Raw genomic sequence first — 19213 nt, 5'->3', positions numbered from 1 at the left:
TTCTGCTTAGAACAAATCTGCTGTAATTTCTATGTAATTCTCTATGATCTAATTAAGACAGCACACCAGCCACGTAAATGAGGCGGGACTGCTGCTCAAGGACTGCTGTCTACGACAGTAACTCAAGCACAGATTGCCTTGACATAGGAGCAGGAACAAGTCATGCTTTTTGGTCGTCAGCCAGTCAAGAGGCTGAAGCTCAAACCAACTGAACCTTCTCCCTGACCTTGGATGGTAACGGAGTCAAACATCACTGCATTCCAGTCTACATTCCTCAACCAGTGATACAGACTGAACCCTCACTCCATACACTGTACAATATTCAACCAGTGATACAGACTGAACCCTCACTCCATACACTGTACAATATTCAACCAGTGATACAGACTGAACCCTCACTCCATACACTGTACAATATTCAACCAGTGATACAGACTGAACCCTCACTCCATACACTGTACAATATTCAACCAGTGATACAGACTGAACCCTCACTCCATACACTGTACAATATTCAACCAGTGATACAGACTGAACCCTCACTCCATACACTGTACAATATTCAACCAGATACAGACTGAACCCTCACTCCATACACTGTACAATATTCAACCAGTGATACAGACTGAACCCTCACTCCATACACTGTACAATATTCAACCAGATACAGACTGAACCCTCACTCCATATACTGTACAATATTCAACCAGATACAGACTGAACCCTCACTCCATACACTGTACAATATTCAACCAGTGATACAGACTGAACCCTCACTCCATACACTGTACAATATTCAACCAGTGATACTTTTGACAATTGACATTTCCATGGTCCAGCACAGCAGATCACTGAAGCAAACGGTGTTTTTTAACCATCAGAGAATTCCATAACAGATTCCTTCCATTCCAAATAGATCAGTTTCTTTGAAAATTTGCTTGCTTTGCTTCTGTGCCACCTGTTCTCTACTCACCCTCTGGGCATCAAATTCTGGCAGCATCACGCAGGTAGCTCCTACCCAGAGAGGGCACATCAGTTTATTGAGGATTCCGTGGAGGTGATGTAGTGGCAGCACGTGTAGTATCACATCATCTCTGCTCCATTCCCACTCCTTCACCAGGCAGGTTACCTAGAGAGCAACACACACTGTTAGTTCTCCTCTAAACGCACTGTCAGTGCGCAGCAACACACAATGTTAGTTTTTCTCTACTCGTTCATGGGATGTGGGCATCGCTGGCGAGGCCGGCATTTATTGCCCATCCCTAATTGTCCTTGAAAAGGTGGTGGTGAGCTGCCTTTTTGAACCGCTGCAGTCCGTGTGGTGACGGTTCTCCCACAGTGCTGTTAGGAAGGGAGTTCCAGGATTTTGATCCAGCAGCGATGAAGGAACGGCGATATATTTCCAAATGTAAGGAGTCTTACAACACCAGGTTATAGTCCAACAGCTTTATTGGAATCACAAGCTTTCGGAGCTTTCCTCCTTCGTCACCAGACGACACCTTCCATCACTTTGCTGATGATTGAGAGTCGACTGATGGGGCGGTAATTGGGCGGATTGGATTAGTCCTGCTTTTTGTGGACATACCTGATTCCCATTGACTTCAATTTTACTGGGGCTCCTTGGTGCCACACTCGGTCAAATACTGCCTTGATGTCAAGGGCAGTCACTCTCACCTCATCTCTGGATTTCAGCTTTTTTGTCCATGTTTGGACCAAGGCTGCAATGTACTCAGCAACACACACTGTTAATACTCCACAACACACTGTTACACACACCGTCAGTGCTCAACACACACCGTCAGTGCTCAACACACACCGTCAGTGCTCAGCAACACACACCGTCAGTGCTCAGCAACACACACCGTCAGTGCTCAACACACACCGTCAGTGCTCAGCAACACACACCGTCAGTGCTCAACACACACCGTCAGTGCTCAGCAACACACACCGTCAGTGCTCAGCAACACACACCGTCAGTGCTCAACACACACCGTCAGTGCTCAGCAACACACACCGTCAGTGCTCAACACACACCGTCAGTGCTCAGCAACACACACCGTCAGTGCTCAGCAACACACACCGTCAGTGCTCAACACACACCGTCAGTGCTCAACACACACCGTCAGTGCTCAGCAACACACACCGTCAGTGCTCAGCAACACACACCGTCAGTGCTCAACACACACCGTCAGTGCTCAGCAACACACACCGTCAGTGCTCAACACACACCGTCAGTGCTCAGCAACACACACCGTCAGTGCTCAACACACACCGTCAGTGCTCAGCAACACACACCGTCAGTGCTCAACACACACCGTCAGTGCTCAGCAACACACACCGTCAGTGCTCAGCAACACACACCGTCAGTGCTCAACACACACCGTCAGTGCTCAGCAACACACACCGTCAGTGCTCAACACACACCGTCAGTGCTCAACACACACCGTCAGTGCTCAACACACACCGTCAGTGCTCAGCAACACACACCGTCAGTGCTCAGCAACACACACCGTCAGTGCTCAGCAACACACACCGTCAGTGCTCAGCAACACACACCGTCAGTGCTCAGCAACACACACCGTCAGTGCTCAACAACACACACCGTCAGTGCTCAGCAACACACACCGTCAGTGCTCAGCAACACACACCGTCAGTGCTCAGCAACACACACCGTCAGTGCTCAGCAACACACACCGTCAGTGCTCAGCAACACACACCGTCAGTGCTCAACACACACCGTCAGTGCTCAGCAACACACACCGTCAGTGCTCAGCAACACACACCGTCAGTGCTCAACACACACCGTCAGTGCTCAACACACACCGTCAGTGCTCAGCAACACACACCGTCAGTGCTCAGCAACACACACCGTCAGTGCTCAACAACACACACCGTCAGTGCTCAACAACACACACCGTCAGTGCTCAGCAACACACACCGTCAGTGCTCAACACACACCGTCAGTGCTCAGCAACACACACCGTCAGTGCTCAACACACACCGTCAGTGCTCAGCAACACACACCGTCAGTGCTCAGCAACACACACCGTCAGTGCTCAGCAACACACACCGTCAGTGCTCAACAACACACACCGTCAGTGCTCAACAACACACACCGTCAGTGCTCAACACACACCGTCAGTGCTCAACACACACCGTCAGTGCTCAGCAACACACACCGTCAGTGCTCAGCAACACACACCGTCAGTGCTCAGCAACACACACCGTCAGTGCTCAGCAACACACACCGTCAGTGCTCAGCAACACACACCGTCAGTGCTCAACAACACACACCGTCAGTGCTCAACACACACCGTCAGTGCTCAACAACACACACCGTCAGTGCTCAGCTACACACACCGTCAGTGCTCAGCAACACACACCGTCAGTGCTCAACAACACACACCGTCAGTGCTCAACAACACACACCGTCAGTGCTCAACAACACACACCGTCAGTGCTCAGCAACACACACCGTCAGTGCTCAGCAACACACACCGTCAGTGCTCAACAACACACACCGTCAGTGCTCAGCAACACACACCGTCAGTGCTCAGCAACACACACCGTCAGTGCTCAACAACACACACCGTCAGTGCTCAACAACACACACCGTCAGTGCTCAGCAACACACACCGTCAGTGCTCAGCAACACACACCGTCAGTGCTCAACAACACACACCGTCAGTGCTCAGCAACACACACCGTCAGTGCTCAACAACACACACCGTCAGTGCTCAGCAACACACACCGTCAGTGCTCAGCAACACACACCGTCAGTGCTCAACAACACACACCGTCAGTGCTCAACAACACACACCGTCAGTGCTCAACACACACCGTCAGTGCTCAGCAACACACACCGTCAGTGCTCAACACACACCGTCAGTGCTCAGCAACACACACCGTCAGTGCTCAACACACACCGTCAGTGCTCAGCAACACACACCGTCAGTGCTCAACAACACACACCGTCAGTGCTCAGCAACACACACCGTCAGTGCTCAACAACACACACCGTCAGTGCTCAACAACACACACCGTCAGTGCTCAACACACACCGTCAGTGCTCAGCAACACACACCGTCAGTGCTCAACACACACCGTCAGTGCTCAGCAACACACACCGTCAGTGCTCAACAACACACACCGTCAGTGCTCAGCAACACACACCGTCAGTGCTCAACAACACACACCGTCAGTGCTCAACACACACCGTCAGTGCTCAGCAACACACACCGTCAGTGCTCAGCAACACACACCGTCAGTGCTCAGCAACACACACCGTCAGTGCTCAGCAACACACACCGTCAGTGCTCAACACACACCGTCAGTGCTCAGCAACACACACCGTCAGTGCTCAACACACACCGTCAGTGCTCAGCAACACACACCGTCAGTGCTCAGCAACACACACCGTCAGTGCTCAACACACACAGTCAGTGCTCAGCAACACACACCGTCAGTGCTCAACACACACCGTCAGTGCTCAGCAACACACACCGTCAGTGCTCAGCAACACACACCGTCAGTGCTCAGCAACACACACCGTCAGTGCTCAGCAACACACACCGTCAGTGCTCAGCAACACACACCGTCAGTGCTCAGCAACACACACCGTCAGTGCTCAGCAACACACACCGTCAGTGCTCAGCAACACACACCGTCAGTGCTCAACACACACCGTCAGTGCTCAGCAACACACACCGTCAGTGCTCAACACACACCGTCAGTGCTCAACACACACCGTCAGTGCTCAGCAACACACACCGTCAGTGCTCAGCAACACACACCGTCAGTGCTCAGCAACACACACCGTCAGTGCTCAACAACACACACCGTCAGTGCTCAACACACACCGTCAGTGCTCAACACACACCGTCAGTGCTCAACACACACCGTCAGTGCTCAGCAACACACACCGTCAGTGCTCAGCAACACACACCGTCAGTGCTCAGCAACACACACCGTCAGTGCTCAGCAACACACACCGTCAGTGCTCAACACACACCGTCAGTGCTCAACACACACCGTCAGTGCTCAACACACACCGTCAGTGCTCAACACACACCGTCAGTGCTCAACACACACCGTCAGTGCTCAACACACACCGTCAGTGCTCAACACACACCGTCAGTGCTCAGCAACACACACCGTCAGTGCTCAGCAACACACACCGTCAGTGCTCAGCAACACACACCGTCAGTGCTCAACAACACACACCGTCAGTGCTCAACACACACCGTCAGTGCTCAACACACACCGTCAGTGCTCAGCAACACACACCGTCAGTGCTCAACAACACACACCGTCAGTGCTCAACAACACACACCGTCAGTGCTCAGCAACACACACCGTCAGTGCTCAACAACACACACCGTCAGTGCTCAACACACACCGTCAGTGCTCAACACACACCGTCAGTGCTCAGCAACACACACCGTCAGTGCTCAACAACACACACCGTCAGTGCTCAGCAACACACACCGTCAGTGCTCAGCAACACACACCGTCAGTGCTCAGCAACACACACCGTCAGTGCTCAGCAACACACACCGTCAGTGCTCAACAACACACACCGTCAGTGCTCAACAACACACACCGTCAGTGCTCAGCAACACACACCGTCAGTGCTCAACAACACACACCGTCAGTGCTCAACAACACACACCGTCAGTGCTCAGCAACACACACCGTCAGTGCTCAGCAACACACACCGTCAGTGCTCAACAACACACACCGTCAGTGCTCAACAACACACACCGTCAGTGCTCAGCAACACACACCGTCAGTGCTCAACAACACACACCGTCAGTGCTCAACACACACCGTCAGTGCTCAGCAACACACACCGTCAGTGCTCAACACACACCGTCAGTGCTCAGCAACACACACCGTCAGTGCTCAACAACACACACCGTCAGTGCTCAGCAACACACACCGTCAGTGCTCAACAACACACACCGTCAGTGCTCAACAACACACACCGTCAGTGCTCAACACACACCGTCAGTGCTCAGCAACACACACCGTCAGTGCTCAGCAACACACACCGTCAGTGCTCAGCAACACACACCGTCAGTGCTCAGCAACACACACCGTCAGTGCTCAGCAACACACACCGTCAGTGCTCAGCAACACACACCGTCAGTGCTCAGCAACACACACCGTCAGTGCTCAGCAACACACACCGTCAGTGCTCAGCAACACACACCGTCAGTGCTCAGCAACACACACCGTCAGTGCTCAACAACACACACCGTCAGTGCTCAACAACACACACCGTCAGTGCTCAGCAACACACACCGTCAGTGCTCAACAACACACACCGTCAGTGCTCAACAACACACACCGTCAGTGCTCAGCAACACACACCGTCAGTGCTCAGCAACACACACCGTCAGTGCTCAACAACACACACCGTCAGTGCTCAACAACACACACCGTCAGTGCTCAGCAACACACACCGTCAGTGCTCAACAACACACACCGTCAGTGCTCAACACACACCGTCAGTGCTCAGCAACACACACCGTCAGTGCTCAGCAACACACACCGTCAGTGCTCAACACACACCGTCAGTGCTCAGCAACACACACCGTCAGTGCTCAACAACACACACCGTCAGTGCTCAGCAACACACACCGTCAGTGCTCAACAACACACACCGTCAGTGCTCAACAACACACACCGTCAGTGCTCAACACACACCGTCAGTGCTCAGCAACACACACCGTCAGTGCTCAGCAACACACACCGTCAGTGCTCAGCAACACACACCGTCAGTGCTCAGCAACACACACCGTCAGTGCTCAGCAACACACACCGTCAGTGCTCAGCAACACACACCGTCAGTGCTCAGCAACACACACCGTCAGTGCTCAGCAACACACACCGTCAGTGCTCAGCAACACACACCGTCAGTGCTCAGCAACACACACCGTCAGTGCTCAGCAACACACACCGTCAGTGCTCAACACACACCGTCAGTGCTCAGCAACACACACCGTCAGTGCTCAGCAACACACACTGTCAGTGCTCAGCAACACACACCATTAGTACTCCCTCTCACCCTGGTCATTTCCCCCTGGCATGGCCCTCACCTCCGCTCCCTTAAGTCCAAGGTGTGGAGATGCCGGTGATGGACTGGGGTTGACAATTGTAAACAATTTTACAACACCAAGTTATAGTCCAGCAATTTTATTTTAAATTCACAAGCTTTCGGAGGCTTCCTCCTTCCTCAGGTGAACGATGTGAAAATGAAATCCTCGAAATGAAATCGCATTTATAATTCACAGAACAATGCTTGGTGAGTACAGACAGTTTTTTCAACTGCCCGTTGCCAAGGCAATCAGTGTGTAGACAGACAGGTGTTACCTGCCAGGTCTCAGAATATACAAATCACCAAAAAAAAACAACAATCAAAAAAAAAAGAGATAGAGAGGTAGAAACATAGAAAAGACAGCAACTGACCCGTTATATTAAAAACAGATAACATTTGTTCGCTGGTGGGGTAACGTGTAGCGTGACATGAACCCAAGATCCCGGTTGAGGCCGTCTTCATGGGTGCGGAACTTGGCTATCAATTTCTGCTCGACGATTTTGCGTTGTCGTGTGTCTCGAAGGCCGCCTTGGAGTACGCTTACCCGAAGGTCGGTGGATAAATGTCCATGACTGCTGAAGTGTTCCCCGACTGGGAGGGAACCCTCCTGTTTGGTGATTGTTGCGCGGTGTCCGTTCATCCGTTGTCGCAGCGTCTGCATGGTCTCGCCAATGTACCATGCTCTGGGGCATCCTTTCCTGCAACGTATGAGGTAGACAACGTTGGCCGAGTCACAGGAGTATGAACCATGCACCTGGTGGGTGGTGTCCTCTCGTGTGATGGTGGTATCTGTGTCGATGATCTGGCATGTCTTGCAGAGGTTACCGTGGCAGGGTTGTGTGGTGTTGTGGACGCTGTTCTCTTGAAAGCTGGGTAATTTGCTGCGAACGATGGTCTGTTTGAGGTTTGGTGGCTGTTTAAAGGCGAGTAGTGGAGGTGTGGGGATGGCCATAGCGAGGTGTTCGTCGTCATTGATGACATGTTGAAGGCTGCGGAGAACATGGCGTAGTTTCTCCGCTCCGGGGAAGTACTGGACGACAAAGGGTACTCTGTTGGTTGCGTCCCGTGTTAGTCTCCTGAGGAGGTCTATGCGATTTTTTGCTGTGGCCCGTCGGAACTGTCGATCGATGAGTCGAGCGTCATATCCCGTTCTTACTCGGGCGTCTTTCAGCGTCTGTAGGTGTCCATCGCGTTCCTCCTCGTCTGAGCAGACCCTGTGTATTCACAGGGCCTGTCCATAGGGGATGGCCTCTTTGACGTGGTTAGGGTGGAAGCTGGAAAAGTGGAGCATCGTGAGGTTGTCCGTGGGCTTGCGGTCGAGTGAGGTGCTGAGGTGCCCGTCTTTGATGGAGATTCGTGTGTCCAAGAAAGAAACTGATTCTGAGGAGTAGTCCATGGTGAGCTTGATGGTGGGATGGAACTTGTTGATGTTATCGTGTAGTCTCTTTAGTGATTCCTCGCCGTGGGTCCATAGAAAGAAAATGTCGTCGATGTATCTGGTGTATAGTGTTGGTTGGAGGTCTTGGGCAGTGAAGAAGTCCTGCTCGAACTTGTGCATGAAAATGTTGGCGTATTGGGGTGCCAATTTGGTCCCCATGGCTGTTCCGTGTGTTTGGGTAAAGAACTGGTTATCGAAGGTGAAGACATTGTGATCCAGGATGAAGCGGATGAGTTGTAGGATGGCGTCTGGAGATTGGCTGTTGTTGGTGTTGAGTATTGATGCTGTCGCAGCGATGCCGTCATCGTGGGGGATACTGGTGTAGAGTGCCGAGACGTCCATCGTGGTGAGAAGTGTTCCTGGTTCAACTGGTCCGTGGGTACTGAGTTTTTGTAGGAAGTCTGTAGTGTCGCAACAGAAGCTGGGGGTTCCCTGTACGATGGGTTTCAGGATGCCCTCGATGTATCCAGAGAGGTTCTCACACAGGGTTCCGTTGCCTGATACGATAGGACGTCCGGGTGTGTTGGCTTTGTGTATCTTTGGGAGGCAGTAGAAGTCTCCCACACGGGGAGTACGTGGGATGAGAGTGCGTAGGATGCTTTGAAGGTCTGGATCGAAGGTCTTGATCAGTTTGTTGAGCTGGTGGGTGTGTTCTTTGGTCGGATCTGCGGGTAACCGTCTGTAGTGTTCCTGGTTGTCCAGTTGTCGGTATGCTTCTTTGCAATAGTCCGTTCTGTTCTGTATGACTATGGCTCCTCCTTTGTCCGCTGGTTTGATGACGACGTTGCGGTTGGTCTTGAGAGCGTTGATGGCGTTGCGTTGTGCTCGGGTGACATTCTGGACTGTCTTCTGAGTGCGGCTGATGAATCTGGCATTGACGCATTTCCTGACAGCTTGAGCATACATGTCCAGCTGAGGGCAGCGACCCTCTGGAGGAGTCCAGTTTGACTTTCCTCTTCGGTTGCTGTACCGCGGATCCCTCTGTCTGCTGTTCCGGATCGTCGATTGTCTCATTGGGTTCGCTGCTGAAATCTTGGGGTTTGTGGTAGAATTCCCGGAGCCTCATTCTTCTCATCAATGACGACGAACACCTCGCTATGGCCACCCCACACCTCCACTACTCGCCTTTAAACAGCCACCCAACCTCAAACAGACCATCGTTCGCAGCAAATTACCCAGCTTTCAAGAGAACAGCGTCCACGACACCACACAACCCTGCCACGGTAACCTCTGCAAGACATGCCAGATCATCGACACAGATACCACCATCACACGAGAGGACATCACCCACCAGGTGCATGGTTCATACTCCTGTGACTCGGCCAACGTTGTCTACCTCATACGTTGCAGGAAAGGATGCCCCAGAGCATGGTACATTGGCGAGACCATGCAGACACTGCGACAACGGATGAACGGACACCGCGCAACAATCGCCAAACAGGAGGGTTCCCTCCCAGTCGGGGAACACTTCAGCAGTCATGGACATTCATCCACCGACCTTCGGGTAAGCGTACTCCAAGGCGGCCTTCGAGACACACGACAATGCAAAATCGTCGAGCAGAAATTGATAGCCAAGTTCCGCACCCATGAAGACGGCCTCAACCGGGATCTTGGGTTCATGTCACGCTACACGTTACCCCACCAGCGAACAAATGTTATCTGTTTTTAATATAACGGGTCAGTTGCTGTCTTTTCTATGTTTCTACCTCTCTATCTCTTTTTTTTTTGATTGTTGTTTTTTTTTGGTGATTTGTATATTCTGAGACCTGGCAGGTAACACCTGTCTGTCTACACACTGATTGCCTTGGCAACGGGCAGTTGAAAAAACTGTCTGTACTCACCAAGCATTGTTCTGTGAATTATAAATGCGATTTCATTTCGAGGATTTCATTTTCACATCGTTCACCTGAGGAAGGAGGAAGCCTCCGAAAGCTTGTGAATTTAAAATAAAATTGCTGGACTATAACTTAAGTCCAAGGGACACAGACCTGAATATTTATGATGTGGAGATGCCGGTGATGGACTGGGGTTGACAATTGTAAACAATTTTACAACACCAAGTTATCGTCCAGCAATTTTATTTTAAATTCACAAGCTTTCGGAGGCTTCCTCCTTCGTCAGGTGAACGATGTGAAAAAACGATCTGAATATTTATGGCGGACAACTGATTTGGCCATTCATCACCAGATCTGGCCGGACCACATAAAGCACTATCGGGTCCTGCTCTCCTCTGACAACACTGCTCAATATTCCAGGATCATCCTGGAATGCAAAGATAACCCCCGGCTTCTCTTCTCCACTACAAACCATCTTCTTAAACCCCTCTCCCCTGCCTCTGCCCCCTCCACCTCCAACGAAAAGTGAGGGGAGCTCATGGACTTCTTTGTCACTAAGATTGATCCGTTCAGCTGCCTCTGCCACTTCTCTCCCTTCCCCGAACCCATCAAACTGAACTTCCCCTACGGTTCCCCCCTGCCCTAGCCCTGAACTCACATCTTTCTCTAGTTTCTCTCCTATCTCCCCTCATGCCCTCTCCGAGCTCATCTTGACCATGAGACCCCCGTCCTGCTCCCTTGACCCTATTCCCATTAAACTGCTGACCACCCAATTTCCCTTCCTGGCCCCCATGTTAGCTGATATTGTTAATGGTTCCCTCTCCTCAGGTACTGTCCCTCTCCCCTTCAAATCTGCCATCATCACACCCCTCCTCAAAAAAAATACCCTTAACCCCTCTGCCCTTGCAAACTACCACCTCATCTCCAACCTCCCTTTCCTCTCCAAAGTCCTTGAACATGTTGTCGATTCCCAAATCTGTGCCCTTCTTTCCTGCAACTCCATGTTTGAATCCCTCCAATCAGGTTTCCACCCCTGCCACAGTACTGTGACGGCCCTTATCAAAGTCACAAATGACATCCTATGTGACTGTGACCGTGGTAAACTATCCCTCCTCATCCTTCTCCACCTGTCTGCAGCCTTTGACGTGGTTGACCACACCATCCTCCTCCAAAGTCTCTCCTCTATTGTCCAGTTGGGTGGGACTGGGCTCGGCTGTTTCCGCTCTTATCTACCCAGTCGTAGCCAGAGAATCACCTGCAATGGCTTCTCTTCCCGCTCCCACACCGTTACCTCTGGAGTCCCCCAAGGATCCATCCTTGGCCCCCTCCTATTTCTCATCTACAGGCTGCCCCTCATCGGAAAACACAACATTAGGCTCCACATACCCTGACAACACCCACCTCTACCTCACCACCACCTCCCTCGACCCCTCCACTTACTCTCATTTGTCACACTGCTTGTCCGACATACGATGAGCAAAAATTTCCTCCAACTAAATATTTGGAAGACTGAAGCCATTGTCCTCGGTCCCCACCACAAACTCCATTCCCTCATCACCGACTCCATCCCTCTCCCTGGCCACTGTCTGAGGCTGAACCAGACAGTTCCCAACCTTGGCGTACTATTTGACCCTGAGATGAGCTTCTGACCATATGTCCGCTCCATCACCAAGACCGCCTACTTCCACCTCTGTAACAGTGCCTGTCTCCGCCCCTGCCTCAGCACTGCCTTTGTTACCTCTAGAATCAACTATTCCAATGCTCTCCTGGCCGGCCTCCCATCTTCCATCCTCCATAAACTTGTGCTCATCCAAAACTCTGCTGCCCGTATCCTAACTCACACCGAGTCTCGTTCTCCCATCACCCCCTGTGCTCGCTGACTTACATTGGCTTCCGGTCCATCATCGCCTCGATTTTAAAATTCTTAAGCTTGTTTGCAAATCCCTCCATGGCCTCGCCCCTCCCTATCCCTGTAACCTCCTCCAGCCCTACAACCCTCCGAGATCTCGGCGCTCCTCCAATTCTTGCCTCTTGCACATCTCCGTTTTTAATCTCTCCACCATTGGCGGCCGTGCCTTCAGCTGCCAAGGCCATAAGCTCTGGAATTCCCTCCCGAAACCTCTCTACCCCTCTACCTCTCTCCTCCTTTAAGACGCTCCTTAAAACCTATCTCTTTGACCAAGCTCTTGGTCACCTGTCCTAATATCGCCTTATGTGGCTCGGTGTCAAATTTTGTTTGATAATCGCTCCTGTGCAGCGCCTTGGGACGTTTTACTGCATTAAAGGCGCAAAATAAATGCAAATCGTTGTTGTTGTTGACAGAGGTCTGTAATAATAGCTCGAGTACACAGGGTCTGTAATTCTAACTTGTACACAGATGTTTGTAATACCAGCTCGTGTATACAGTGTTTGTAATACCAGCTCATACACAGAGGTCTGTAATACCAGCTCATTCACAGAGGTCTGTAATACCAGCTCATACACAGAGGTCTGTAATACCAGCTCATACACAGAGGTCTGTAATACCAGCTCATACCAGCTCATACACAGAGGTCTGTAATACCAGCTCATACACAGAGGTCTGTAATACCAGCTCATACACAGAGGTCTGTAATACCAGCTCATACACAGAGGTCTGTAATACCAGCTCATACACAGAGGTCTGTAATACCAGCTCATACACAGAGGTCTGTAATACCAGCTCATACACAGAGGTCTGTAATACCAGCTCATACACAGAGGTCTGTAATACCAGCTCATACCAGCTCATACACAGAGGTCTGTAATACCAGCTCATACACAGAGGTCTGTAATACCAGCTCATACACAGAGGTCTGTAATACCAGCTCATACACAGAGGTCTGTAATACCAGCTCATACACAGAGGTCTGTAATACCAGCTCTTACACAGAGGTCTGTAATACCAGCTCTTACACAGAGGTCTGTAATACCAGCTCTTACACAGAGGTCTGTAATACCAGCTCTTACACAGAGGTCTGTAATACCAGCCCATGTACACCGTGTTGAGCTGTCATTTCACTCTATAAAATATGCGCTGAGTCTCTGTTGACACTGATCTACATTCCATTGTGCAGTCAGGTTGTGGGAGGTTCTGTGCTGTGACTATTCAGCTGGAACATCGCTTTCAGGAGCGTGGCTAATGTTAGGAATATTAATGAGACCCCCAGGGTTAATCTGATGGTAAGTGTCTGATCTGCTCTCAAAAGGATCAGCAATCTAGTCACTTGGTTATCAGTTATGACCTCACTTCAGACAATACATAACACACATGTATGAAGACTCACAACTCTCTCAACCTTATAAACATACCGTGGATTCACATCTTCCACCTTCTGGAGCACAGGGACTGACTAATGTGGTACACTGGAGCTGTGACCTCACGAGTAGCCACAATGGCAGTAAGAAGGTGGGAGAATTCACAATGTCACGGATATTGGAGGGAATGCCGACCGTTCGACCCAACATCAGAAGCTGCGACAGTTTGGACTGTTTGATTTTTTAAGAACCGGTAGTGGTTTTGTACATCATGGAATGCGAGTCATGCAGCAGGCAGGTTGTTATGGAGGTCGGTAGTGGTAACGCGAACTTTACACTTACTCAGAGATGTGCAGGGCTCTGCGGGGAGAGGGGACTGAGGGGAGGTCAGCACCCGACAAAAACAAACCGCCGGTCACTCGCTGTCATCCCCCAGGTTAAAACTGGAACAGATAACTTGTGCAATACGTTGATTTTACAGGCTAACTTCACCCCTTACTACATCTGCAGATGCTGCACTCGGGAATTAGAATAGTCGGGGATATGGCCGTACAGACCCCTTTAAAGGAACTTCACCGTAAAAACACTTTGTGAAGAGTCATCAGGACAGAATGAAAATGATACCTCTGATAACAGCTCCACACGTAGAACATTGTAAAACTCCCCAATCTGTGCAGCAACAATTGAAGATGTGCCAGCAAACACAGGTGCTGACAGAAGCCCCACTGCCACTGACTGATGTCTCTGCCTTTGGAGCACAGAGGATGGACAATAGTGCAGCTTGCGTCCATAATTCCCCACTTTTTCACACAAACGGTAGTGGAAATTTGGGACTCTCTCCCTCCAAAGACTGTGGATGCTGGGGGGTCAATTTAAATTTTCCAGACTAAGATTTTTGTTAGGTAAGGGTATCCAGGGATATGGAGCAAAGGCAGGTAAATGGAATTGAGGTACAAATAAACCATGATCCAATTGAATGGCGGAAGAGCCTCAATTGGGGTGAATGGCCTCCCCAAGCTTCTACATTCCCGATCTGTACACCCAGGGAGCAGGATTCATGCCATCAATTAGCACTTGAAAAATCAGCCCTTTAGAACAACAGATACCCGGGAGTGAGTTACAGGCTGGAATCTAATCGAGGGGTTCGGGGGGTTTATATATAGAATAGCATATACCCGAGAGTGAGTTACAGACTGGAATCTAATCGGGGGGTTTGGGGGTTTATACACAGAACAACAGATACCCGGGAGTGAGTTACAAGCTGGAATCTAATCGAGGGGTTCGGGGGGTTTATATATAGAATAGCATATACCCGGGAGTGAGTTACAGAATGGAATCTAATCGAGGGGTTTGGGGGTTTATACACAGAACAACAGATACCCGGGAGTGAGTTACAAGCTGGAATCTAATCGAGGGGTTCGGGGGGTTTATATATAGAATAGCATATACCCGAGAGTGAGTTACAGACTGGAATCTAATCGGGGGGTTTGGGGGTTTATACACAGAACAACAGATACCCGGGAGTGAGTTACAAGCTGGAATCTAATCGAGGGGTTCGGGGGGGTTTATATATAGAATAGCATATACCCGGGAGTGAGTTACAGGCTGGAATCTAATCGAGGGGTTCGGGGGGTTTATATATAGAATAGCATATACCCGAGAGTGAGTTACAGACTGGAATCTAATCGGGGGGTTTGGGGGTTTATACACAGAACAACAGATACCCGGGAGTGAGTTACAAGCTGGAATCTAATCGAGGGGTTCGGGGGGTTTATATATAGAATAACAGATAACTGGGAGTGAGTTACAGGCTGGAATCTAATCGAGGGGTTCGGGGGGGGTTTATATATAGAATAGCATATACCCGGGAGTGAGTTACAGGCTGGAATCTAATCGAGGGGTTCGGGGGGTTTATATATAGAATAACAGATAACTGGGAGTGAGTTACAGGCTGGAATCTAATCGAGGGGTTCGGGGGGGTTTATATATAGAATAACAGATACCCAGGAGTGAGTTACGGACTAGAAACTAATCGAAGGGTTCGGGGGGTTTATATATAGAATAACAGATACCCGGGAGTGAGTTAGGGCTGGAATATAATCGAGGGGTTTGGTGGGGATTATATATACAGACGAACAGATACCCGGGAGTTAGTAACAGACTGGAATCTAATTGAAGGGTTCGGGGGGTTTATATATAGAATAACAGATTCCCGGGAGTGAGTTACAGACTGGAATCTAATTGAGGGGCTCGGGGGGTTTATATATAGACTAACAGATACCCGGGAGTGAGTTACAGGCTGGAGTGAGTTATCAGTACCGTGGTATTTTAGCACAGATACTGAGTGAATCAGTGCCACCTATTGGAACAGATCTCCTGGTAACCAGCTGAAGAGCAGCACAAACAAAGTTCAGGGAATGGATTATGGAAGGAAGGCAAAAAACAAACTTCCAAAACGAGAACAGCAAAGGAAGGAACTCACCTGACTGTGCAGGATGCCATGGGTGGTGAGGACTCCTTTGGGGCGCCCTGTTGTCCCGCTTGTGTACAGTATCATGGCTCCTCTGGCCCTCCAGTCTTTGGCAACATAATCTGCATCTGCCGCGGGACCATCAGCACAAAGCTCCGGTTGTACGGTATCAAGGGAAGATTCTTGGGACTGACATAACCTCGGTAACAGAAGGCACTGCACACCCAGCCTGTCAGCGACCGGAGTCACCAGCTCTTTGTAATCCTCCTCCGCAATGATTAAAGTGCTCTGAGAGTCCTGAACAACATACTCGAGTTCTGGAGCTGGGTGTTTTCTGCACAGGGGAACTGTGACACCACCACACATCCAAGAGGCCCACTGGGCAACGACATAAGAAGCATCATTGGGACACAGGATTGAAATTCTTTGTTCCTTGATGTCGCCATCAGAACATCCCAATGCACTGTGAATCTTCCTTGAAAGGCCCAGGCTGTGCCTGTGCAGATCCCTGTACGTGTAACATCCATTATCATCTACAATTGCAAGTCTGTCTGTGAAGTTGGCAGCTCTGGTGAAGACCTGTTCTGTTCTTGTGAATGAGGATGTTGCTGTACCCTGGTTCCTCCGTAAGCCTTTAAGGGTCTGTACAATCCTGACAGCGAGTAGTGTGTGCTGACCCCAGCAATGGACACAGTATGGAAATGCTGATCCAGGAGTGCATCTCAGGAAACTGGACAGCATTCTCCAACCCACACTCCTCAGCCAACTGTTTCGCTGTCTTGGGCCTTGGCTCGCCTGCCCTCTCTGCTGATTTAGGAAAAGGCAATAGTTAGATTTCCAAGATGGGAAATTTGAATCTATCTGTTCACCTCTGGGCTCTGATTCTAAATCCACTGAGACGGTGGGGATGACGATCTCTTGTCTCATGGGAGCAGGATAGTGCGGGGGGTCAGGAGCGGGACGGTGCGGGAGGTCAGGAGCGGGACGGTGCAGGGGGTCGGGAGCGGGACGGTGCAGGGGGTCGGGAGCGGGACGGTGCGGGAGGTCAGGAGCAGGACGGTGCGGGAGGTCAGGAGCAGGACGGTGCGGGAGGTCAGGAGCAGGACGGTGCGGGAGGTCGGGACGGTGCGGGGGGTCGGGAGCGGGACTGTGCGGGGGGTCGGGAGCGGGACGGTGCGGGGGGTCGGGAGCGGGACGGTGCGGGGGGTCGGGAGCGGGACGGTGCGGGGGGTCGGGAGCGGGACGGTGCGGGGGGTCGGGAGCGGGACGGTGCGGGGGGTCGGGAGCGGGACGGTGCGGGGGGTCGGGAGCGGGACGGTGCGGGGGGTCGGGAGCGGGACGGTGCGGGGGTCAGGAGCGGGACGGTGCGGGGGGTCGGGAGCGGGACGGTGCGGGGGGTCGGGAGCGGGACGGTGCGGGGGGTCGGGAGCGGGACGGTGCGGGGGTCAGGAGCGGGACGGTGCGGGGGGTCGGGAGCGGGACTGTGCGGGGGGTCGGGAGCGGGACGGTGCGGGGGGTCGGGAGCGGGACGGTGCAGGGGGTCAGGAGCGGGACGGTGCGGGGGGTCGGGAGCGGGACGGTGCGGGGGGTCGGGAGCGGGACGGTGCGGGGGGTCGGGAGCGGGACGGTGCGGGGGTCAGGAGCGGGACGGTGCAGGGGGTCAGGAGCGGGACGGTGCGGGGGGTCGGGAGCGGGACGGTGCGGGGGGTCGGGAGCGGGACGGTGCGGGGGGTCGGGAGCGGGACGGTGCAGGGGGTCAGGAGCGGGACTGTGCGGGGGGTCGGGAGCGGGACGGTGCGGGGGGTCGGGAGCGGGACGGTGCGGGGGGTCGGGAGCGGGACGGTGCGGGGGTCAGGAGCGGGACGGTGCGGGGGTCAGGAGCGGGACGGTGCGGGGGGTCGGGAGCGGGACGGTGCGGGGGTCAGGAGCGGGACGGTGCGGGGGGTCGGGAGCGGGACGGTGCGGGGGGTCGGGAGCGGGACGGTGCGGGGGGTCGGGAGCGGGACGGTGCGGGGGGTCGGGAGCGGGACGGTGCGGGGGGTCGGGAGCGGGACGGTGCGGGGGGTCGGGAGCGGGACGGTGCGGGAGGTCAGGAGCGGGACGGTGCGGGGGGTCGGGAGCGGGACGGTGCGGGGGGTCGGGAGCGGGACGGTGCGGGGGGTCGGGAGCGGGACGGTGCGGGGGGTCAGGAGCGGGACGGTGCGGGGGGTCGGGAGCGGGACGGTGCAGGGGGTCAGGAGCGGGACGGTGCGGGGGGTCGGGAGCGGGACGGTGCGGGGGGTCAGGAGCGGGACGGTGCGGGGGGTCGGGAGCGGGACGGTGCGGGGGGTCGGGAGCGGGACGGTGCGGGGGGTCGGGAGCGGGACGGTGCGGGGGGTCGGGAGCTGGTGTTTATTCTCGACACGAGCCTCCTCCCTCCCTACTTCATCTCACCCTATCAGCATATCCTTCTATTCTTTTCTCCCTCATGTGTTTATCTAGATTCCCCTTAAATGCATCTGTGCTATTCGCCTCAACTACTCCTTGTGGTAGCGAGTTCCACATTCTGTCCACTCTTAGTGACTATTTTATATTTATGACCTCTAGTTTTGGACTCCCCACAAGTGGAAACATTTCCTCTACATCCACCCTATCAATCCTTTTCATTATTTTAAAGACCTCTATCAGGTCACCCCTCAGTCTTCTCGTTTCTAGAGAAGAGCCCCAGCCTGTTCAGCCGTTCCTGATAAGAACATAAGAACTAGGAGCAGGAGTAAGACAAATGGCACCTCGAGGCTGATCCACCATTCAAAAAGATCACAGCTGATCTTCGACCTCAACTCCGCTTTCACACCCGATCCCTATATCCCTTGATTCCCCGAGAGTCCAAAAATCTATCGATCTCAGCCCTGAATATATTCAATGACTGAGCATCCACAGCCCTCTGGGGTAGAGAATTCCAAAGATTCACAACCCTCTGAGCGAAGAAATTCCTCATCTCAGTCTTAAATGGCCGACCCCTTATCCTGAGACTATGCCGCCTGATTCTAGACTCTCCAGCCAGGGGAAACAACCTCTCAGCATCTACCCTGTCAAGCCCCCTCAGAATCTTA

At 52.5% G+C, this 19213-nt stretch overlaps 1 protein-coding gene across 4 annotated transcripts in view; it reads right to left on the bottom strand.

The window, feature by feature from the left end:
• acsf3 (acyl-CoA synthetase family member 3) overlaps positions 1-19213 on the bottom strand; it is a 120327-nt gene that overhangs the window by 87650 nt on the left and 13464 nt on the right. For 3 of the 4 annotated variants that reach the window (XM_067997540.1, XM_067997542.1, XM_067997544.1), the window contains exons 2-3: positions 16134-16928; positions 974-1129 (exon numbers count right to left, since the gene is read on the bottom strand). In XM_067997540.1, coding sequence (XP_067853641.1) covers positions 974-1129; positions 16134-16862 — 885 coding nt within the window. In that variant the 5' untranslated portion in view covers positions 16863-16928. The remainder of the gene's footprint in view (positions 1-973; positions 1130-16133; positions 16929-19213) is intronic. The other variant, XM_067997541.1, reaches the window with a different exon arrangement.

This window comes from Heptranchias perlo, chromosome 16, assembly GCF_035084215.1.
Source record: "Heptranchias perlo isolate sHepPer1 chromosome 16, sHepPer1.hap1, whole genome shotgun sequence".
Classification (NCBI taxonomy): Eukaryota; Metazoa; Chordata; class Chondrichthyes; order Hexanchiformes; family Hexanchidae; genus Heptranchias; species Heptranchias perlo.
The sequence above is the reverse complement of the archived record's forward strand: the minus strand, read 5'-3'. Positions and strand labels throughout refer to the sequence as shown.